The 25,000-nt window shown below is 37.3% G+C and overlaps 1 protein-coding gene and 1 long non-coding RNA gene across 3 annotated transcripts in view; one reads left to right on the forward strand and one right to left on the reverse strand.

The window, feature by feature from the left end:
• The window catches only part of LOC123505124 (ferritin-1 heavy chain-like), a 28,110-nt gene that overhangs the window by 2,126 nt on the left and 984 nt on the right, over window positions 1–25,000 (forward strand). Inside the window, exons 2-7 of one of the 2 annotated variants that reach the window (XM_045256206.1) lie at window positions 13,194–13,259; window positions 19,698–19,763; window positions 20,081–20,178; window positions 20,698–20,856; window positions 23,065–23,163; window positions 24,670–25,000. The exon at window positions 24,670–25,000 is cut by the window's right edge and continues 984 nt beyond it. In XM_045256206.1, the coding sequence (XP_045112141.1) occupies window positions 13,194–13,259; window positions 19,698–19,763; window positions 20,081–20,178; window positions 20,698–20,856; window positions 23,065–23,163; window positions 24,670–24,888 (707 nt within the window). In that variant the 3' untranslated portion in view covers window positions 24,889–25,000. The remainder of the gene's footprint in view (window positions 1–13,193; window positions 13,260–19,697; window positions 19,764–20,080; window positions 20,179–20,697; window positions 20,857–23,064; window positions 23,164–24,669) is intronic. The other variant, XM_045256207.1, reaches the window with a different exon arrangement.
• The window catches only part of LOC123505125, a 3,604-nt gene continuing 790 nt past the window's right edge, over window positions 22,187–25,000 (reverse strand). The window contains exon 2 of the long non-coding RNA XR_006675057.1: window positions 22,187–22,225. This is a non-coding gene — a long non-coding RNA (uncharacterized LOC123505125). The remainder of the gene's footprint in view (window positions 22,226–25,000) is intronic.

Genomic DNA, 25,000 nt, shown 5'->3' on the forward strand with positions numbered 1-25,000 from the left:
GAGAAACTGATCCTGAGAGAAGAATATGACATTCGAAGCACAAGATCGCATAGTAAAAAGCTGAGAAAAGGAAGATGTCTGAGAGATGTTAAAAAATATAGTTTCCCACAAAGATGTATTGAAACGTGGAACAGTTTAAATGAAGAAGTAGTGTCTGCAACGAGTGTGCGTACTTTTAAAGATTGGATAAGTGTAGATATGGAGACGGGGCCACTCGAGCATAAAGCCCAGGCCCTGTAAAACTACAACTAGGTAAATACACACACACACACACACACACACACACACACACACACACACACACACACACACACACACACACACGGGACATCGTCGATGGCGGAGGTGGTCGCTGAGCTCAGAGCAATCATCTATAATTCTACAGTTACCTAAGAGTAACCAAGGTGGGAAAGGAGCTGGTAATGTTTGTCCCGTCTCCATATAGTCATGTTAACTGTTGATTAGCAAAATAATGTCCAGTGAAGGTAAATATAAACTGTAGCCTGCGTTTGAGCCATCAGCTGGTTTGTTTACGTCTGCGCAACATGGCGGCCGTGAACTCGAAAGAGGAATCAGACTTCACAGGGTTTCAAGGAATAATGGAGAAGAGCGCTTATGTGAAGAAAATTCTGGAGTTAGAAGGTAAAATTGAAAAACTGTTTGAAAAGTATGAGGGCCTGGAAACGAGTTATGACAATGTAAGAGAGACTGTGCCGATATGAAGAAGGAAAATGCAGCACTGAAAGAGGAAGTTAAGCTAATTAAAGTGAATTGCGAAAAATGTGGAGAATCTCTAGGAAAAGTGATGGAGAAGCAGGCTGAATGGAAAAAAGTCAGGAAGTGGAAAGAAAGGAGGTAAATTACAAAGTTGCAAGTCTGGAAAAGGAAATCAAAGAGTCAGGGAGAAAACTTTGGGCCTTGCTGAAATTATAGATCAACAGATCATAGAAGAGAAGATAGCTGAGAAAGTGGTGAAGGTTATTAAGTCAAATGAGACATTGGTGAGGGAAACTGTAGACAAAAAGAGATGTGTGGTGATATTTGGTGTGGAGGAGGATAAGACACCGAGTAAAATGGAGAGAGAGAAAAACATAAAAAAGGTGATAAATAATATCATTAATGTGGTGCAGGAGGAGGGAAAAGACCTAGTACAAGAAATAGAGGACTTCCATAGAATTGGAAAGTTCACAAGAGAAGGTATGAGGCCAATAAGAATCAAACTTAAGTCACAAAAGGATGTAGATGAATTGGTGGAGAAGTCATGGAGGCTAGCCCAGCAGGAAACAACAAGGAAGATTTGGTTGAGAAGAGATCTCGGTGAAAAGGAAAGAGAAATGTTAAATGAGTTGAGAAAGGAGGCTTTGAAAAAAATGAAGAGAGGACAGAAGAGGAGAAGAAAGAGTTTTTCTGGAGAATCTTGGATATGAGACTGAGGAAGTGGTTCATAACCCAGAAAAGTACAGCAAGAAAGGACTAAAGAAACTTACATATGAGCGAAATGTAATGTATTCCAACATAAATGGAGTGATATCGGGATTTTAGAACTCAACGATTACTTGAGGGACAAGAACCCAGATATTGTGGGTCTTACTGAAACAAAACTGAGAGAGGAGAAGACCTGATGAAGGTTGGAGAAGGGAAATATAACGTTTGGAAAAGAAATAGAGTAGGTAAGATGGGAGGAGGAGTGATGTTGCTGGTTAAAAAAGATATAAAGGTGGATCAAGTGAAAAAGGTATGGGAAAGGCAGAAGTGCTAAAGATCAGAGCAGAAACTAATGAAGGAAAAAAGAGGCACTACATAGTGGTGTACGTACCACCTAAGACAAATGCATGGTCAGTACAGGAATATGAAGAAATGATAAGTGATACAGGAACATGTCTGGAAGAAATGTTGGGTGGCTGTGAACGAACTATAATGATGGGAGATTTTAATTGTAAAGAGGTGTGTTGGGAGGACTGGTCAATGGAAGGATCAGAGACAACATGGGAAATACACTATTGACACTGGCAATGGAAAATGTGTTAACTCAGTGGGTCAAAGAAGATACTAGGTTTGGAGGAGAGGGAGCATCGTCAAGACTGGACTTGGTCTTTAGTACAGAGCCAATGGTCATTGAGGAGATGAGGGTGGAGTGCCCTTTAGCAAAGAGTGATCATGCAGTTTTGGAGTTCAAGGTGATAGACGAAGAGAAATCTAGAAGAAATGAAGAATATAAAGTGGGAAGATGGAATTATGCCAAGACAGATTTTGGAAACCTAAAGAAATTCTTTCAAGAGACAAATTGGATGAAATTCAAGAGTGCTAAGGAGCAAATGAAAAGTGGAAGGAATTTATAAAAATATACAAAGAAGGTGAGAAAAATTTGTACCAATAAGACAACATAGAGAAGTTGGAAAGCAGGACTGGTTTAACGATAGATGTGAAAAGGCTAGAACAAGAAAAGAGGATGCATGGAAGAGGTGGAGAAGGAAAAGACGGATTAAGCAGTGGGAAAGTTACAAAAGAGCAAGAAATGAATATGTGTTGATTAGAAGAGAAGAAAGAAAGAAACAAGAAAAGGATATAATTGATAAATGTAAAGACCAACCAAGGCTTTTTACAGACATGTGAACAACAACATCAAAAATAGAGAAAGTATTGAAAGTTTAGAAGTAAATGGAGTATACAGTGAAGATCCCAGGAAATGGCAGAGGCTATGAATGGATGCTTTCGGAAGGTATTCACAAAGGAGACTGCTTTTGACAAACCACTGGTAATGGAACAGAAAGGGATTATGAAGGAGTTTCAAGTAACTGTGGAGGAGATCAAGAACATGATGGGGAGTTTAGAAGTGAGAAAAGCTGTGGGACCTGATGGGGTATCAGGATGGATTTTAAGAGAATGCAGGAGCAATTGGCAGAAAAAGTTTGTGAAGTAATTGATGCCTCATTAAGGGAAGGTGTAGTGCCCCAAGACTGGAAAAGAGCTAACATTGTCCCAATCTATAAATCAGGTAACAAGAGAGACCCATTGAACTATAGACCAGTGTCACTTACAAGTGTGGTAGCTAAGATGTGTGAGAGGGTGGTGAAGAATAGATGGACAGACTTCTTGGAGAAAAATGACATACTTTGTGAGTGTCAATTTGGTTTTAGAAAGGGCGTTCATGCACGACAAACCTGATATGTTACTATTCGAGGGTGATAGATGTAATACAGGAAAGAGATGGTTGGGCTGATGGAATATATCTGGATTTAAAAAAGGCCTTTGATAAGGTACCACACCAGAGACTGATCTGGAAACTTGAAATGGTAGGAGGAGTGCATGGCAGTTTACTAAAATGGATGGAAGACTTTTGGTAGGAAGAGAAATGAGAACAATAATTAAGGACAGACCATCAGAATGGGGATTGGTGGAGAGTGGAGTTCCACAGGGATCAGTGTTGGCACCAGTAATGTTCGCAGTCTACATAAATGACATGGTGGATGGGGTGTCCAGTTATGTGAGCCTATTTGCAGACGATGCAAAATTGTTAAGAAAAGTGAGATGTGACAAAGATTGCGAACTACTCCAGGAAGACTTGGACAGAATATGGAAATGGAGCTGTACATGGCAAATGGAGTTCAACACGACAAAATGCAAGAAAATAGAGTTTGGCAAGAGTGAAAGAAGAATCAGGAGTATGTACAAGATAGGAAATGAAGACATAAAACCAGTCATGAAGAAAAAGACCTTGGGGTGACAATTACCAATGACCTATCGCCAGAGAGACATATAAACAAAATAATTGGAGAAGTATTGAACTTATTGAGGAACATAAGAGTGGCGTTCGTATATCTAGATGAAGAAATGATGAAGAAAATAATTACTGCAATGATAAGACCGAGGCTTGAATATGCAACAATACAGTGGGCTCGAACTTAAAGAAACACATAAGGAAACTAGAGAAAGTACAGAGGGCTGCAACAAAATGGTGCCTGACTTAAGAGATTTGACTTATGAAGACAGACTGAAAAGAATGCAACTTCCAACCCTGGAAAACAGAAGAGAAAGGGGAGACCTGATAGCAATATACAGAGTGATGATTGGCATGGAAAAATGGATAGGGAAGATCTGTGTATGTGGAATGGAAGAATGTCGAGAGGGCATGGGAAAAACTAAAATGGCCACTTATAGGAGAGATGTGAAAAAATATAGCTTCCCTCATAGAAGGGTGGAAGCATGGAATAGTTTAGACGTGGAAGTGGTCAACGCAAGGAATATTCATGATTTTAAGAAAAAGCTGGACATTAATAGATATGGAGACGGGACAACACGAGCATAGCTCTTTTCCCGTATGTTACAATTAGGTAAATAAATTAGGTAACACACACACACACACACACACACACACACACACAAAAGTACAGAAAGTGGGCCATTTTCAAGTGAAAATGGAAAGTGGTCCCTAGTCGCAGAGTGTCGGCGGTGTTTTGTTTTGTTTTGGCCGAAACAGCTGGAGATAGAAATCATGCAATCTATGCCTAGAAATTTGAGAGACTTTTAGGGGTTTGTGACCTCTCCAAGAGGACTAGATAAATTAGACATGGATTCCAGAATTCAGGCATTAGAAAGTAAGTTTCTAAATATTAGATCCATAGAAGAAAAATTAGATAGAGTCATAGCAGAGAACGATACCTTCAAAAAAGAAATCTATATGTTAACAAGAGAGAATAAAGAGCTATTGAAGGAGAAAGTGGAAATGGAGAAAGAAAATCAACATCTAATGAAACAATGTGACGAGATGAAGGCTAAACTCTGAAATGGAAAAGAAAATATCCGAAGGAGACTTGGGGAAGGAGGAATGCCTTAACCTAATTGATGCCAAAATGAAGGAAGTGAAACATGAACACCAAGAAGTACAAAAGTCCTTTAAGGAGATAATGAAAAGCAGGAAGAAGAAAATAAAGGATTACACAGAGTGAAATGGTAAAGGCATTGAAGGAAAATGAGTATGTGGTGAGAGATATTGCTGAAAAGAAAAAAAATGTGATCATAACAGGTTTGAGGAGGAAACTAACAGGAACTGGCAAGATAGGAGGGATAAGGAAAATGACAGGATTAAGTCTTTACTGAATAAGATCTCTGAGGAGGAAGAATGCCTATATGCTGAGGTAGAAGAAAGTGTGAGACTAGGAGCTTTTGAAGAAGGCAAGAATAGACCATTAAAATTGAAATTAAAGTCTCAGGTGGCAGCTGAGGCCTTGCTGAGGAGGGCCTGGAAACTTAAAGACTCTGAGGAAACCAAAACAATTTACATAAGAAGAAATATGACACAGGATGAAAGAATGAAAATGAAGAGCTTGTAACTGAAGTGAGAGAGAAGAATGAGGAAAGAACAGAGGAGGAAAAGACCAAGTTTTTGGAGGATGAGAAATGGGAGGCTAAAGAAGTGGTGGATAAAACAGACGGAATAGACATTACATGACTGAAACATGGAAGAAAGAGATTAGGAATGGAATTCAAGTGACATACACGAATATAGATGGATTTCTGTCTAAGAGGCTAGAATGTATGGATTACCTAAGAAACAATGAACCGGACATAATGTGTGGTGGAAACAAAGTTAAGGCCTGAAATAAAGCTAGATTGGTTTGATGTAAAACACTACAAAGTATGGAGAAATTATAGAAAAAATAAAGGAGGTGGTGGTATAATGGTTCTTACTAAGGAAGATCTGATAGTGAAGGAGGTGAACTATAGTAAGAGAAATGAGGAAGTGATAAGTATGCTTATAACAGATGGTAAGAGGGACATCAATATTATAACAGTATACATACCACCCAGAACCAGTGCTTGGAAGTATGAACAGTATCAAATGGTGATGAGAAATGCTCTAGACAGAATGAAGCAAGAACTCATCAGAAAGGATAGAGTGATGATAGTTGGGGACTTTAATTGTAAAGAAATAGTGTGGGAAGACTATGAAGTGGTGAATGGTGGTGAGTGGGCAGAGAATTGTTAAAGGTAGCAACAAATAACTTGATGACACAGTGGGTGAGATCACCAACAAGGTGCAGGGGACAAGATGTTGCAGCAAGGTTGGATTTGGTATTTACCAGGGCATCTCTAAAAGAGGAAATTGAACATGAATGTCCCTTGGGAAAAGCGACCATGATGTCCTAAGCTTTGAGCTGGATACGGAATTAAGCATGGAAAAGATTGTGGAGCACAGGAGGAAAAATTAAATTATGTTAGGGCAAATTATAACCATATAAGAGAGTTCTTTAATGAAATTGACTGGTCTGTGGTATACCAGGAAGGGGATATGCAATTGAAATACGATAAATTTATGGATTTATATAACTCTGCTGTGAAGAAGTTTGTGCCATATCACAGAAAGAGGACTTTAAATAATAAACAGTGGTTTAATAGAAATTGTGAAGAAGCAAAAAAGAACAAAGAAAAGGCATGGAAGAAACTTAAGAAAAACAGTGATGTATTATCAAGAGAAGTCTACAAAACAGCAAGGAATAGATATGTTGAAGTAAGGAGAACAGCACAAAAGGAATATGAACAGAGAGTGGTGGAAAACTGTGATAGTGACCCTAAAATGTTTTACAAATTCATAAATGGAAAACTAAATAAAAGGGAGGCAATAGAAAAGGTAAAAAATGGGGAAGAAGTATATGAGGATGCTAGAGATATAGCTGAAATTTTGAACGACAACTTTTGCAAAGTGTTTACAAAGGAGGAGCATTTTACAGGAGGAAGGCCTACAGAAATAAAGCAAATGCAGGACATCATGGTTACTAAAGAAGATATAAGGAAAATTATAAGCAATCTGGATATTAATAAATCAATGGGGCCTGATGGCATATCTGGGAGGTTGCTAAATGAATGTAAGGATCAATTGTTGAACCCCATATTTGATATTGTGGAAACCTCCATACGAACAGGAATAGTCCCGAAAGAGTGGAAAAGAGCTGACATTGTGCCTATATATAAGAATGGTAGTAGAATGGAACCGTTAAATTATAGACCAGTATCGTTGACTAGTATATTGTGCAAGGTATGTGAAGAAGTAATTAAAGCTAAGAGGAGTGAGTATCTAGAAAGTGAAAACATTCTGAGTGAAAGGCAGTTTGGTTTCAGAAAAGGAAGATCGTGTATCCAATTTATTATGTTTTTATTCAAGAGTGACTGACATACTACAACATAGAGAGGGATGGGTGGATGCTATTTACCTGGACTTGAGAAAGGCCTTTGATAAAGTGCCACACAATAGACTGATGTGGAAACTAAAGAAGATTGGAGGAGTAAATGATAAACTAGCAAAATGGATGGAAAATTACTTAGTGGGAAGAGAAATGCGAACAGTGGTGAAAGGAAAGAAGTCCGAGTGGAAAAAGGTAACCAGTGGAGTTCCACAAGGGTCAGTGCTTGGTCCCATCATGTTTTTGATTTATGTTAATGATATGCCAGTAGGAATTGACAGTTACATGAATATGTTTGCGGATGATACTAAAATTATGAGGAGAGTAAAGAATGTGGAAGATTGTAACAAGTTACAGGAAGATCTTGATAAAATATATGAGTGGAGTAAAGAGTGGCAGATGGAATTTAATATAAACAAGAGCCATGTTATGAAAATGGGAAGAAGTAGATACAGACCAAACAGGGATTACAGGCTGGGTGATGAGAAAATTGAAGAGACCAATGAGGAGAAAGACTTAGGAGTAACGTGCAAAACACTTTGTCACTGGAGAAACACATTAACAAGATATTTTGAAAACATATAACATGCTTCAAAATATTGGTCTTGCATTCCACTACCTAGATGAAGGAATGATGAAGAAGATACTATGCACTTAATAAGACCCCAGTTAGAATATGCAGCTTGCGTCTGGTCACCACATATGAAGAAAAATGTGAAGAAGGTGGAAAGGGTACAGAGGCTGGCAACAAGGATGGTACCAGGACTCAGGGAGTTAGACTATGAGGAAAGGCTGTGGGAACTGGGGCTGACCACATTAGAAGAGAGAAGAACAAGGAGAGACATGATAACTATGTATAAATTGGTGAACAAGATTGGCATATTGGACAGAGAGTTGATAAAGGTGACCATAAGTAATCATCTCCGAGGACATGGAAAAAAACTAACAAAAGACATCTGTCTAAATGACGTGAGAAAGGACAGTTTCCCGCATCGTAGTATTGATAAGTGGAATAAACTGAGCAGTGATGTCGTTGATGCAGTTTGTGTCAATCAGATGAAAGAGATATGACAGGAGTGGCCAAGGAGGCAGGATACAAAGAGCTTAGCTTGGGCCCTGTAATACACAAATAGGTAAATACAAATAGGTAAATACACACACACACACACACACAATACTTTTCTCATATATATAAACACATGCCAGAAGGAGTGAACAGCTACATAAATCTGTTTGCAGACGATGCGAAGCTGTGCAGAGTTATAAAGCAAAAAGAGGATTGTGAAATACTGCAGGAAGACCTAAATAAGATCTGGGAATGGAGTAAAAAATGGGAGATGGAATTCAATGTGGACAAAAGCCATGTCATGGAAATGGGAAAGAGTGAAAGACGACCAGTGGGAATCTACAAGATGGGAGATGGAGTACAACTAGAGAAAGTGAAAAAAGGAAAAGGATTTGGGAGTGACGATGGAAGAAAATAATCAACCGGTAAGCCATATTGATAAAATTTTCAGAGACATGTAATTTGCTAAGGAATATTGGAATAGCATTTCATTACATGGACAAAGAAATGATGAAGAAATTGATAAGTACTATAATAAGACCCAGATTGGAATATGCAGGAGTAATGTGGACCCCCCATAAAAAGAAACACATAAGGAAGCTGGAGAGACTACAAAAAATGGCTACAAGAATGGTTCTAGAATTTGAAGGGATGACATATGAGGAGAGACTAAATGCTATGGATCTACCAACCCTGGAACACAGAAGAGAGAGAGAGAGAGGGGATCTGATACAAGTTTATAAATTGATTAACAGAATGGATCAAGTGGATAATGAGAAACTGATCCTGAGAGAAGAATATGACATTGGAAGCACAAGATCGCATGGTAAAAAGCTGAGGAAGGAAGATGTCTGAGAGATGTTAAAAAATATAGTTTCCCGCAAAGGTGTGTTGAGATGTGGAACAGTGTGAGTGAAGAAGTGGTGTCAGCAATGAGTGTGCATAGTTTTAAAGAAAAATTGGATAAGTGTAGATATGGAGACTGGGCCACACGTGTGTAAAGCCCAGGCCCTGTAAAACTACAATTAGGTAAATACTCACACACACACACACACACACACACACACACACACACACACACACACACACACACACACACACAACAAGGTAGCTCAGTGGAAAATGTAGCTCATTGGTTAGAGCTGGCTTCACAAGCCAGAGGGTTGATTGGTGGAGATATTTGGGTGTGTCTTCTTTCATGAGTGTTCAGAGTTGTGACCTTGTTGTGGTTTGTGGTGTGTGCCTGGTCTCAGGATGAAGATGGAAATAATGAGCTCTGAGCTCATTTGGAAGAAGTGGCTGTCTGAGAGACTGCAGCAGATCAAACAGTGAAACACACATGAGAGAGAACACACACACACACACACACACACACACACACACACACACACACACACACACACACACACACACACACACACAAATTACTTAAAGAAGAAGAAAATATGACAAGCAAAATGATAGGAGTCCTCAAGACAAAAGAAAATTTAGTTAGAGAAATTGCAGAAAAAAAGAAGAATGTAGTCGTATTTGGAATAAAAAGAAAAATATAAGATATAGACCAAAAAGAGAAAAAGAAGAAATGTAATCAAGTCAAAGACCTACTGAAGAATCTAAACGACGAAGATAGGAAGAACTTGGAAGAGGAAGTAGAAGAAATAAACAGAATGGGACCATATCAAGAAGGAAAAACGAGACCAATTAAAATACTACTAAAATCACAAGCAGCAACAGAAGAAATGTTATATAGAACAACAAAACTTTGAGAAACAGAAGGCTGCAAGGATATCTATATAAAGAAAAATAGAAATGAGGAAGAAAGGAAGAGATACAATGAACTGGCAGCAGCAGTAAGGGAAAAAAATAATGAAAGGTCAGAAGAGGAAAAAAAGGCATTTTATTCGAAAATTGTAGGAGACAGGATAAGGAAATGGTATATAAAGGAGAAAGAAGAGAAAAAAGTGGAACAAGTTTAACTAAAAATGATAAAGGCAAAAGACTAAAAATGATGTATACGAACATAGACGGGGTTTTATGAAGTAAACTAGAATTAAGAGATTACATTAAAGAAAGAAAATCCTGATATTGTATGCCTTGCTGAAACAAAACTAAATAAGGCAATCAAAATAGACTTGGATAATAGGTATAATGTATGGAGAAGAGACAGAGTGGGTAAAGGAGGAGGAGGAGTCATGATTATGTTAAGGAAGGAGATAGTGATAAACCAAGTGGAATGTGGGGAAGGAAAACAAGAAGTATTGTATATTAAGATGCATATTAATAAAAAAGAGTTAACAATCATTGTAACATATGTGCCACCAAAAACAAATTTATGGAACAATCAAGAATATAAAGACATGATAGATGACACAATAAGGAGTCTAACGAGAATCGTTAAAGAAAGGAGAAAAGTGATATTAGTAGGAGATTTCAACTGTAAAGAAGTGGACTGGGAAAATTATGAAAGTGGTATGGGGGAAGAAGCCTGGGGAGAAAGATTCTTGAACTTAATGATAGACAATATGATGGACCAGAGAGTAAAGGAATGCACAAGATTCAGAGGAAACGAGAGGCGAGATTGGACCTAGTTTTTACAAGGAGTATACAAATGAATGATGATATAAGATATAAGTGCCCATTGGGAAAGAGTGACCATGCAATATTAGAAATAGATATAGAAGAGGGAAAGGAAGATAGAGACAATTCATACAAAGGAGACCGATTAAATTACAGAAAGGCTGATATTGAGAATCTCAAGAACTATTTTAAAACGTAGACTGGGAGGAGATGGAAAACTCAGAGACAATGCAAGACAAATATAACTTATTTTTGGAAATATACAAAACAGGAGTCAGGAATATGTCCCGAAATATAGACCTAAAGAAGAAGGAAAGAAAGATTGGTTTAATGCAAAGTGTGCTAGGGCAAAGGAGAAAAGAGATGGAGCATGGAAAAGGTGGAGGAGAAATAGAAATCCAGCAAATAAGGAAAACTTCAAGGCAGCGAGAAATGAATATGTTAAGGTGAGGAAGGAAGAGGAAAAGAACTTCGAAAAGGATATTGTCGAAAAATGTATGGAGCAACCAAAATTGTTCTATAGATTCATAAATGGAAAAATTAGGCAAAAAGAAACAATAGAAAGGTTAAAAGGAGAGAACGGGATGGTGGAAGACCCAAAAAAGTATGGCAGAACTATTAAATAAAAAATTCCAGGAGGTCTTTACTAAGGAATCCAAATTTGAAAGGCCATAGGGTAATAGAGAGACAGTCTGTATGAAAGAGATTAAAGTGACCAAGCTTGAAATAAAAGAGTTAATGAAGGAACTGGATGAAGAGAAGGCAATGGGACCAGATGAAGTCTCAGGCAAAATACTGAAAGAATGTAGGAAAGAACTAGCAAGTCCTATATACAACATCATAAAATGCTCAATAGAAAATGGAACAGTACCAGTAGAATGGAAAAGAGCTGAGGTGGTTCCCATATATAAGAGCGGAAGGAAGGAAGAACCTTTAAATTACAGACCGGTATCACTAACTAGTGTAATATGCAAGATGTGTGAAAGAATAATAAAGAAACAATGGATCAAATTCCTTGAAGACAACAAATTAATATCAAATAGCCAATTTGGTTTTAGAAAAAGACGGTCTTGTGTAACTAATTTATTGAGTTTCTATTCTAGAATAGTTGATAGAGTACAAGAGAGAGAGGGATGGGGATGGGTTGACTGCATCTATTTAGATTTAAAAAAGGCGTTTGACAAAGTGCCACACGCAAGATTACTGTGGAAGTTAGAGGAGAAGGGTGGCTTAAAAGGAAGCACATTGAGATGGATAGAAAATTATTTGAGGGGGAGAGAAATAAGGATGGTAGTTAAAGATATGAAGTCCAAGTGGAGAGCAGTAGAAAGCGGAGTGCCACAGGGGGGTCAGTATTGGCACCAGTACTTTTCCTCATTTATATTAACGACATGCCAGAAGGAGTGAACAGCTACATAAATTTGTTTTGGATGATACGAAACTGTGCAGAGTTATAAAGCAAAAGGAGGATTGTGAAATACTGCAAGAAGACCTAAATAAGATCTGGGAATGGAGTAAGGAGTGGAAATGGAATTCAATGTGAACAAAAGCCATGTCATGGAAATGGGAAAGAGTGAAAGACGACCTGTGGGAATCTATAAGATGGGAGATGGAGTAGAACTGGAGAAAGTCAAAAGGAAAAGGACTTAGGAGTGACAATGGAAGAAAACAATCAACCAGTAAGCCATATTGATAGAATTTTAGAGAAACATATAATTTGCTGAGGAATATTGGAGTAGCATTTCACTACATGGACAAAGAAATGATGAAGAAATTGATAAATGCTATAATAAGACCCAGATTGGAATATGCAGGAGTAGTGTGGACCCCTCATAAAAGAAACACATAAGGAAATTGAGAGGCTACAAAAATGGCTACAAGAATGGTTCCAGAACTTGAAGGGATGACATATGAGGAGAGACTAAAGGCTATGGATCTACCAACCTTGGAACAAAGAAGGGAGAGAGGAGACCTGATACAAGTCTATAAATTGATCAACGGAATGGACCAAGTGGATAATGAGAAACTGATCCTAAGAGAAGAACATGACACCCGAAGCACAAGATCGCATAGTAAAAAGCTTAGAAAGGGAAGATGTCTGAGAGATATTAAAAAATATAGTTTCCCGCAGAGATGTATTGAGACGTGGAACAGTTTAGATGAAGAAGTAGTGTCTGCAACGAGTGTGCACACTTTTAAAGTAAGATTGGATAAGTGTAGATAGGGAGACGGGGCCACACGAGCATAAAGCCCAGGCCCTGTAAAACTACAACTAGGTAAATACACACACACACAAGCATAATTTGAAATAAGTAAACAAATGATCTAATAAAGTAATTAGTGTAAGGTACTAATATAATTATTGTGCACAGGTGTGGTTTATGGGGAAGGTACTACTACCACCACTAGCAAGCCTCCTAGTGCAGCTGAGCAAGAAGGTGAGGAATGTGCAGTGTTACAAATCCTGCCTCTATTTTTTACTTTACCTTATATATATATATATATATATATATATATATATATATATATATATATATATATATATATATATATATATATATATAGAGAGAGAGAGAGAGAGAGAGAGAGAGAGAGAGAGAGAGAGAGAGAGAGAGAGAGAGAGAGAGAGATTACTGAAATAGATGTTTGGCTAGTGAAGCAAATGACTCCATACTGATAAAATCACCCTGAAAAGGAATGAACACAATAGGAAAGGCAGTAAATGAGAGTGAGGAAGATTGAAAGACTCTCTCTCTCTCTCTCTCTCTCTCTCTCTCTCTCTCTCTCACACACACACACACACACACACACACACACACACACACACACACACACACACACACACACAGACACAAGATCGGATAGTAAAAAACTATCAAGAAGTTCAGTTTTCAGATTTCGAGCATAAAGCCCAGGCCCTGTAAAACTACAACTAGGTAAATACACACACACACACACACACACACACACACACACACACACACACACACACACACACACACACACACACACACACACACACACACACACACACACATACACGGGACATCGTCGATGGCGGATGTGGTCGCTGAGCTCCAGAGCAATCATCTCTAATTCTACAGTTACCATTGCCTAAGAGTAACCAAGGTGGGAAAGGAGCTGGTAATGTTTGTCCCATCTCCATATAGTCATGTTAACTGTTGATTAGCAAAATAATGTCCAGGGAAGGTAAATATAAACTGTAGCCTGCGTTTGAGCCATCAGCTGGTTTGTTTACATCTGCGCAACATGGCGGCCGTGAACTCGAAAGATGAATCAGACTTCACAGGATTTCAAGGAATAATGGAGAAGAGCGCTTATGTGAAGAAAATTCTGGAGTTGGAAGGTAAAATTGAAAAACTGTTTGAAAAGTATGGGGCCTGGAAACGAGTTATGACAATGTAATGAAAGAGTGTGCCGATATGAAGAAGGAAAATGAAGCACTGAAAGAGGAAGTTAAGCTAATTAAAGTGAATTGCGAAAAATGTGGAGAATCTCTAGGAAAAGTGATGGAGAAGCAGGCTGAATGGAAAAAAGTCAGGAAGTGGAAAGAAAGGAGGTAAATTACAAAGTTGCAAGTCTGGAAAAGGAAATCAAAGAGTCTGGGAGAAAACTTTGGGCCTTGCTGAAATTATAGATCAACAGATCATAGAAGAGAAGATTGCTGAGAAAGTGGTGAAGGTTATTAAATCAAATGAGACATTGGTGAGGGAAACTGTAGACAAAAAGAGATGTGTGGTGATATTTGGTGTGGAGGAGGATAAGACACCGAGTAAAATGGAGAGAGAAAAACATAAAAAGGTGATAAATAATATCATTAATGTGGTGCAGGAGGAGGAAAAGACCTAGTACAAGAAATAGAGGACTTCCATAGAATTGGAAAGTTCACAAGAGAAGGTATGAGGCCAATAAGAATCAAACTTAAGTCACAAAAGGATGTAGATGAATTGGTGGAGAAGTCATGGAGGCTAGCCCAGCAGGAAACAACAAGGAAGATTTGGTTGAGAAGAGATCTCGGTGAAAAGGAAAGAGAAATGTTAAATGAGTTGAGAAAGGAGGCTTTGAAAAAAATGAAGAGAGGACAGAAGAGGAGAAGAAAGAGTTTTCTGGAGAATCTTGGATATGAGACTGAGGAAGTGGTTCATAACCCAGAAAAGTACAGCAAGAAAGGACTAAAGAAACTTACGTATGAGCGGAATGTAATGTATTCCAACATAAATGGAGTGATATCGGGATTTTAGAACTCAACGATTACTTGAGGGACAAGAACCCAGATATTGTGGGTCTTACTGAAACAAAACTGAGAGGGAGAAGACCTGATGATGGTTGGAGAAGGAAATATAATGTTTGGAAAAGAAATAGAGTAGGTAAGATGGGAGGAGGAGTGATGTTGCTGGTTAAAAAGATATAAAGGTGGATCAAGTGAAAGAAGGTATGGGAAAGGCAGAAGTGCTAAAGATCAGAGCAGAAACTAATGAAGGAAAAAGAGGCACTACATAGTGGTGTACGTACCACCTAAGACAAATGCATGGTCAGTACAGGAATATGAAGAAATGATAAGTGATACAGGAACATGTCTGGAAGAAATGTTGGGTGGCTGTGAACGAACTATAATGATGGGAGATTTTAATTGTAAAGAGGTGTGTTGGGAGGACTGGTCAATGGAAGGATCAGAGACAACATGGGGAAATACACTATTGACACTGGCAATGGAAAATGTGTTAACTCAGTGGGTCAAAGAAGATACTAGGTTTGGAGGAGAGGGAGCATCGTCAAGACTGGACTTGGTCTTTAGTACAGAGCCAATGGTCATTGAGGAGATGAGGGTGGAGTGCCCTTTAGCAAAGAGTGATCATGCAGTTTTGGAGTTCAAGGTGATAGATGAAGAGAAATCTAGAAGAAATGAAGAATATAAAGTGGGAAGATGGAATTATGCCAAGACAGATTTTGGAAACCTAAAGAAATTCTTTCAAGAGACAAATTGGATGAAATTCAAGAGTGCTAAGGAGCAAATGAAAAGTGGAAGGAATTTATAAAAATATACAAAGAAGGTGAGAAAAATTTGTACCAATAAGACAACATAGAGAAGTTGGAAAGCAGGACTGGTTTAACGATAGATGTGAAAAGGCTAGAACAAGAAAAGAGGATGCATGGAAGAGGTGGAGAAGGAAAAGACGGATTAAGCAGTGGGAAAGTTACAAAAGAGCAAGAAATGAATATGTGTTGATTAGAAGAGAAGAAAGAAAGAAACAAGAAAAGGATATAATTGATAAATGTAAAGACCAACCAAGGCTTTTTACAGACATGTGAACAACAACATCAAAAATAGAGAAAGTATTGAAAGTTTAGAAGTAAATGGAGTATGCAGTGAAGATCCCAGGAAATGGCAGAGGCTATGAATGGATGCTTTCGGAAGGTATTCACAAAGGAGACTGCTTTTGACAAACCACTGGTAATGGAACAGAAAGGGATTATGAAGGAGTTTCAAGTAACTGTGGAGGAGATCAAGAATATGATGGGGAGTTTAGAAGTGAGAAAAGCTGTGGGACCTGATGGGGTATCAGGATGGATTTTAAGAGAATGCAGGGAGCAACTGGCAGAAAAAGTTTGTGAAGTAATTGATGCCTCATTAAGGGAAGGTGTAGTGCCCCAAGACTGGAAAAGAGCTAACATTGTCCCAATCTATAAATCAGGTAACAAGAGAGACCCATTGAACTATAGACCAGTGTCACTTACAAGTGTGGTAGCTAAGATGTGTGAGAGGGTGGTGAAGAATAGATGGACAGACTTCTTGGAGAAAAATGACATACTTTGTGAGTGTCAATTTGGTTTTAGAAAAGGGCGTTCATGCACGACAAACCTGATATGTTACTATTCGAGGGTGATAGATGTAATACAGGAAAGAGATGGTTGGGCTGATGGAATATATCTGGATTTAAAAAAGGCCTTTGATAAGGTACCACACCGGAGACTGATCTGGAAACTTGAAATGGTAGGAGGAGTGCATGGCAGTTTACTAAAATGGATGGAAGACTTTTGGTAGGAAGAGAAATGAGAACAATAATTAAGGACAGACCATCAGAATGGGGCTTGGTGGAGAGTGGAGTTCCACAGGGATCAGTGTTGGCACCAGTAATGTTCGCGGTCTACATAAATGACATGGTGGATGGGGTGTCCAGTTATGTGAGCCTATTTGCAGACGATGCAAAATTGTTAAGAAAAGTGAGATGTGACAAAGATTGCGAACTACTCCAGGAAGACTTGGACAGAATATGGAAATGGAGCTGTACATGGCAAATGGAGTTCAACACGACAAAATGCAAGAAAATAGAGTTTGGCAAGAGTGAAAGAAGAATCAGGAGTATGTACAAGATAGGAAATGAAGACATAAAACCAGTCATGAAGAAAAAGACCTTGGGGTGACAATTACCAATGACCTATCGCCAGAGAGACATATAAACAAAATAATTGGAGAAGTATTGAACTTATTGAGGAACATAAGAGTGGCGTTCGTATATTTAGATGAAGAAATGATGAAGAAAATAATTACTGCAATGATAAGACCGAGGCTTGAATATGCAACAATACAGTGGGCTCGAACTTAAAGAAACACATAAGGAAACTAGAGAAAGTACAGAGGGCTGCAACAAAATGGTGCCTGACTTAAGAGATTTGACTTATGAAGACAGACTGAAAAGAATGCAACTTCCGACCCTGGAAAACAGAAGAGAAAGGGGAGACCTGATAGCAATATACAGAGTGATGATTGGCATGGAAAAAATGGATAGGGAAGATCTGTGTATGTGGAATGAAAGAATGTCGAGAGGGCATGGGAAAAACTAAAATGGCCACTTATAGGAAAGATGTGAAAAAATATAGCTTCCCTCATAGAAGGGTGGAAGCATGGAATAGTTTAGACGTGGAAGTGGTCAACGCAAGGAATATTCATGATTTTAAGAAAAAGCTGGACATTAATAGATATGGAGACGGGACAACACGAGCATAGCTCTTTTCCCGTATGTTACAATTAGGTAAATACAATTAGGTAAATACACACACTCGCTCCGTAATGGGGAAGATTGGCTGGGTTACCAGCAGACGACCGTGGTGAATTACACACACACACACACACATTGATGCCAGTAAATTACCTCAAAGGAATGACATTACAATGGCAAAAGTCTCCACATCTCTCTGTCACAATACATTTGCTAAGCGTTCAGCCTCTACTATGGTGGATAGATGTCACCCCTAGCAAATAGGAGTCAAGTGGTGGTGGGGAAGCCAAGTTGGTGACTGTTGAAGCTGTCATGATGAGCCTCTACTTCCATGTCACTGTAGTTGTCACTGGTCACTACAGCCTATGTAGATACCACAGTAGATGCCATTAGACATGCCTGGGTCATCACTTCCCATGTCCACCTTCTTGATGTCATGGCCAGTCATTGGGTTTACTTCCTCTTGTGTCTACTCACTGGGTATGCTGGAGGATTGAGGACTTGGGGAGATGATGTGGTGTAACAAAGAAGCTAGGAACAGGGAGGTCTACTTTGCCACCTAAGTCCCATCCCTTCCTCTACCTATTCTTCCCTACCTAGACTTGGCCATTTCTGATTGGCTATCCCTTCCATCCTCTTTACTTTGTGTATCATTGGGTCTGTCTGTGCTTCTCCTTTTTACTATCCCATGTTGCATTATCCAAGACTGACTAGGTGGAAACCATAAAGCTGTCCACACACCTTTTTTTCCGTTAACTGTTGATACATTGGATATGGCAAACATTGTTACTCCATTAATTATTTCATTTGCAATATTACTGTAATGAAGTGTACAAAGGGAGAGTGTGTGATTTGCCAAGGGGGATGTCAAGGGGTCCAAAGGCATTCAATATGCCACTACCTTTTATAAATCCTTGAGCTGGTATTGAAAAATGATCAAAGATAATCCTTACATGCTTTACTTCTCACATGGTAATGAACCACAGATGTTAAGTGCATGAACTGAAAATGAGAGTAGAATGGAAGTAGGAGCATTTTCAGAAGAGCAAATGAACATCATCCCTTTACTCCAAAAGTATGATAAACCTGTTATACCTATTCTTTATACCAACTGAAAACCTGTTATCTGATCCCTCGTAATCTATGATTCCTGAGAAATGTAAAATTTAAAGGGTTTAATCTCCATTCATGAGAAATCTTTTTCACCCCTTGCATCTTTCTAGTCATTTTCTTGTGCTGTTTGTATCAGACCTATATGTACCCTACTTGTAATATGGTGAATGCTACAGATACCTAGAAAAGGTGATGAATGTTGTAATATTGTATGGCAGAAATGTTGATGGTTGTCTCAGCTCAGAGGACATTGAAGTGAGAGGATATTTTGTATGATTACGGAGATTTATGATTATGCTTGTATCACACACTGAATAGAAGTGTGGCAATTGTGTGATTGAAAGCAAGAAATTTTTCTTATCTACATAATACATATATTTACACAAGCATGAGTAAAAGAGAATGAGACAGTAACCCTCAAATTAGAAGGATGACAGTATGAGTGTAGATGGAAGTAGGAAAGATTTATGGAGCCAGTAGTTTCTCTCTCTCTCTCTCTCTCTCTCTCTCTCTCTCTCTCTCTCTCTCTCTCTCTCTCTCTCTCTCTCTCTCTCAGAAAAACATATATTCCTGCTTTTCTTTATTATGCAACTATATCTGATTTATGGTGCAGCTATATATGATTAATTGTGATGAAACTTTTACTTAATATAAAGTATGAATGCATTTTGAATCTGTTTAATCATCTTACTTGATAGAAGTAACACTTGAGGTAAAAAAGATGTCATTAGACTTCTTTTTCAGCATGTCACCTTGGAGTAACTCACTGTGAAGAACAAACAAGTAGCAGTTGTAGTGCAGAAATAAGTTGTAAGTAGCAGTGTGTTGTAAGACATGTTTTCATATTTTCAAATATAATTGAATACATTTTATGGAATTAGGATATATATATATATATATATATATATATATATATATATATATATATATATATATATATATATATATATATATATATATAGTCATTTGCAGGGAATTAAGAGTAGTACATAATTGAGGATAAGTCATGGTACATGTAACTTTCCTCGCATGAATTCATGTATTGCTGATTATAATTATGTTTTTGCTGTATTCTGTGGAACAAATAATGGTTTAATTTTGAAACTAAAGAACATGGTCTCCCTCAGGTTATCCCAGTCGTGTCTGCTACAATGAGACTTGCATGAATACCATCACAGATCATATTGCATATGAATTTCAAGCTGCCTTCAAATACTTGTATATGGTAAGTGGTTTGTTGTTTATTTCAAGAATCCCAACATTTATCAAGAGAAACATACAGTTTTGTTCTTATATCTTGTGGCTGATGTTGCTATAGATATTCTCAGTTGGATAGTTATGCTACTTCTATGACAAAACTAAATGTAGAACAAAATTGGCATTTTGTAACTTTTAGTCATGTCAATTCAATCCTTATAAACCCAGGATAGAAATTTAAATGCTGATTCTAGCATATGTGCTTAAACAATAGATGCATTGGGCTATCTTAGAATATTTTATGCATATGTTTAAATAACTTACTTTACATATATCAAATGAAAATATATTTAAGTTTCCTAATTTTTTTTAACAAAAATATTATCGAAAGTTTCATACAAACCATAAGCATAATTAAAATACAACTAGGTAAATGAATAGATCATATCATTGTACAGCCTTTAATGTGATGCAGTCAGTGTTTGCAGTATCATATTGCAGTAGTGAAGCAATTTTGTTTGATATTCATGTAAATTATTCTTTACAGGGAGCTGTGTTTGGGCAGTACATCAAAGAGAGGCAAGGTATGGCTAAATTTTTCCTAGAAGCTGCCACAGAAGAGAGAGGTCATGCTATCCAGATGATGGATTACCTTAACATGCGAGGATTTCAATACAATAAGAATTATGAATTTTCAAAAGATAATGTAAGTAAAAAGAAAAAAAAAAGATCTTTCATATTACTCTTGAAGTATTTTCTGGGTTGGTGTACAGAGAACTTTCTCTTCATAAAAACTCTTCTTACAGCCACTCATAACTTCAAAATATAAAGTTGCTCTGTAGTGTATTTTCTGCTATTAATAGTGCTTATGTTTAATTAAAAATACTTTTACCATGGTAATAAGGATATAGTAGTATCCTGTCATCTTTTCAAAGTTAAAAGTAGAAATTTTATTAATGTAATGAGTGCAGAAATGAGATTCTATCAATGTATTATGTACATTGTAAAAGAATATGTGGGGATATACTTTAGCTGTAAATAGCAAACACTTGCCCACCTTATCTCAGAACAACATAGGTCACTTGAAGAAGAAATCTACTAAGTATCAACAAAGAATTGCTGTAAACCTTACCAGTAAGGAGCCAGCCCTGCAGTTATGCAATTGCTTAATACTATTTACTCAAACATTATTCTGTAGTAACACTATTTTCAAGGTGCAAGTTTAAAATATGCAGTCCCACCCAATCATTTAGCTCAGTGAATCCTAGCCGTATTTTACTCTGACTGATTTCACTAACTGAAACGAACCAATCTAGACTGAACCAAACCTTGCTACACTTAATCTAACTCAACTACAGTGGTACCTCATGATAACGGACGTTGCAGTAACGGATTTCACTCTGTAACGAACCAGTCAGACACCAACCATTTTTTCTCGGACTGTTATGACATTTTTTTTTTTTCCAAATGAATCCATAGTTCCCAAGTGGCTGCATGAATGAATACATATATGACAATAAACAAGCCCCAAAAAAAGCCATGCTAGATAACATTATAACTCATTTCATTTGTCTACAATTTACAAAACTTGTAATAAGTTGGAGAGTGGCGAGTGCTTGCCTGTGTGGGGTCACCAGATTGATACTCATGGTTATTTGTGGTCCTGGGCTGGTTGGACCCATGGCCTGCCGAAGTGAAATGCTAGTTGTGCATTTTTGTTTGAATGTTGTTAGGCAAACGAGGATAATGACACTGCCACAGAGAGAGAGAGAGAGAGAGAGAGAGAGAGAGAGAGAGAGAGAGAGAGAGAGTGCTATTGCTGAAGTGCAGACGACAGACTCTAAAACTAAAACTGTAATCACTTGATTTTTGTCTCCATTTACTGGTCTTTGGAGGTCTGTAATTTCATTTCTTAATTCTTTTGACTGAGGTCAATTTATTATGAAGGGGGCTAGGTTTTTGTCTTGTAGATGTCATTATGAGCAGATTGTTTCATCAGCGTGAAAGCAATGTAAACAACACAGGTGAATGATCTCTCTCTCTCTCTCTCTCTCTCTCTCTCTCTCTCTCTCTCTCTCCTGAAGTACTTGTTATTGTTGCAGAGTACTGATTTAGATTGGCTGTGAGGGTGGCCATATAGCAAGTTTTTCAGCAGGGCAGTACTGTGTAGCAAGACTGCATAAGTTGCAAGCTTGTGAGGTATCTGCCCCAGCAACCAGCACTTTAGCAGGATTGCACTTTCATATCAAGGTGCCATGTTTAGGATGAGGAACATGTTTCCATAGAAAACATGCCTTAATTTTTACCTCAGCAGCGATGTGGAAAAAAAGTTGGAGGGATTTTGGAAGTAATCTCGGAAACAGAGGGAGAGAAAGAAAGACAGAGGCAGAAGGTAAAGTGGTGGAATGGCATTAGAGAAAGAAGGCAAGCCTGTGCATGATCTATGGAGAGGTAGTCTATTCTGACTCTGACAATTCCTTATCTTGCTCCCTTCATTTGGCACTGGAGCAATGTCGTTCAGGCAGTCATTCAATGTTTGTTAAAGATGCCACTGAACCACATGAGAATCAGCCATTACAACAAATGGAAAGCTATATCTTTAATTCTTCTATTCTTGGTAAGACAAATTTTTATTATTTGGAAGCGCTGTTCAGCTTCCACCCATTAATGGTGCCGGCAATTTTATTTATAGTGGTATCTATATTATGGCCCATGTCACCACCCAAGCACATCTTTGGTGTAACCACGTAGAACCTGGGTATCATGGTGACATATAGGTAACTTTAAACCACTCAACAAATATATATATATACATATATATATATATATATATATATATATATATATATATATATATATATATATATATATATATATATATATATATTTACATAAACTTTTCTTTTTCTTTCAGTTGTGGAAGAAAAATAATGTTCATATTACTAATACTGCAACTTTGGTGTCCCTCACTATTAAAGAAGCACTACAAGAAGCTGTAAATATGGAAATTACTGTGAGTAATTTTTCTCTGTTTACATTGTATTATATATTCCATTGTAACTACTGTTCTTCTGTCATGACTGTATGAAAAGAAAGAGAATGCAAGTATAACAGGTGCCAAATATGTGTGCATATGAATCCATAATATCATGCTTTTTTCAGACTTCTGTCCTTACTTATTTGTGTTATATTACCTTTGTCCAGTTTACCCAACATTCTTCTGCCATGCCATCTCTTCTGATCTGCACCTTCTTTAATCCAGATGTGGAAGAGTTCATCTTCATCCTCTATGCAAAAACTTACTTCATCGTTATTTCACTTATATCAAACCTAAGAAAGATGAAGTAAAACTCTGTACTATCATAGAAATTGTAAGAGTGATGTATAGTAGTATTTCACATTTATTCCAAACAGCTTTACTAGAATCTGACATGATAATTATGTGAAAGGATTCTAAAGTAGTCATGAAAATAGCAAAGGAAAATCATGATATCTATTAAATAGCATTGAGTTATGAGAGAAAAAAAAGTTAAATGAAGAAAGAGTATATTAATTATTGATCTTCACTCTGTCCAGTTTCAAGAGCTGTATATGACTAGAAAGCCTTATAAAGAGATGCACTTACACATGGTGTATATAGAGCCAGCTTTTGAAAGCTGAAGAATTGGAGATTGTACAGAACTTTGTAGAAATTTAATACAGGAAATTTGTGAATAATCAAGGTATAAGAATTTAAAAAAAAAATTTTTAATAATAGCTTAAGAAAATTATCAAAGTAGAGAAGGAGAGAGGGTTTAAATAAAAAAAAAAAAAAAAAAATGCTGCAAATTTGTCATGTAATTAGAAGAGATAGCATTTGAAATCATGAATGCTTAGTTTTCATTTAAAAGTTATGAAAAGCAATAGCACAGTAGTTTGGGGCATTAGAAAGGTCACCATATTTTAGGAATAAGTATAATGTAGCAAACCTCCACTAAAATGTGCTGATTAAAGTCAGGGTATTCAGGGTTTTTATTTGTAGAGAGTTTTATGGTACAGTTTTAGAATCAAGGGTTAGTGTTAGATTAATTTGAATGGCAATGGTAACTGGTGATTCATACCATGAACAAAGAACTACAAATATTTTCTCTACAAATTTAATGCCTAAATTATTTTATTTATTGGTGGCTATTTTCTAAAACAATAGTTTCAGATAGTAGTATGATTTATAATTTATTTTAAACTAGCTAGTATGTTTCAGATGAATACTGAAATCCACAGATAAAAAGAAATGTAATGTATTGGGGAACCACATTATTTGAGGGGAAATCAAATAGGGCTGCCCATGTATCTTCTACATATTTTAATAGTTATATGTATCAAACAGCAGAAATTTAAATAGTGTAAAGTGATGCATATATCAAGTCTTTGCTCTGTTGTGGAGCCTACTTTACATAATTATCTTGACATAAAATGACTTAGTTCCTATCATATTGAAAATTAGTAAATTATTGAATTTTATTAACTATTTTTTCCTCAGGTTACTGAGAAAATACTGAAAGTTGTTGCTAAGTGTGCAGATGACTACCATGCTGCAGATGTATTCACCAATCCCATCCTAGAAGAACAATATACAGGTCTTCGTAAGCTACAGGGAGCCATCAGGAACTATAATGCTCTCATGACTCGTAATGAAGGTAATGAGAAATTTGTAGAATTCATTTTTGACCAGAAAGTGCTAAAAGGAGAAATACTGTGAGGGATTGTCATGCCAAGTCAAAAATCACAAAAGTGGCCCTTGTGATTTGTTATAGTATGAGTTTATAGTATTTTCAATTGATAAAAGCTAGCAGTCAGTGGAGGAAGGGTAT

Source organism: Portunus trituberculatus, chromosome 17 (assembly GCF_017591435.1).
Source record: "Portunus trituberculatus isolate SZX2019 chromosome 17, ASM1759143v1, whole genome shotgun sequence".
NCBI lineage: Eukaryota > Metazoa > Arthropoda > Malacostraca > Decapoda > Portunidae > Portunus > Portunus trituberculatus.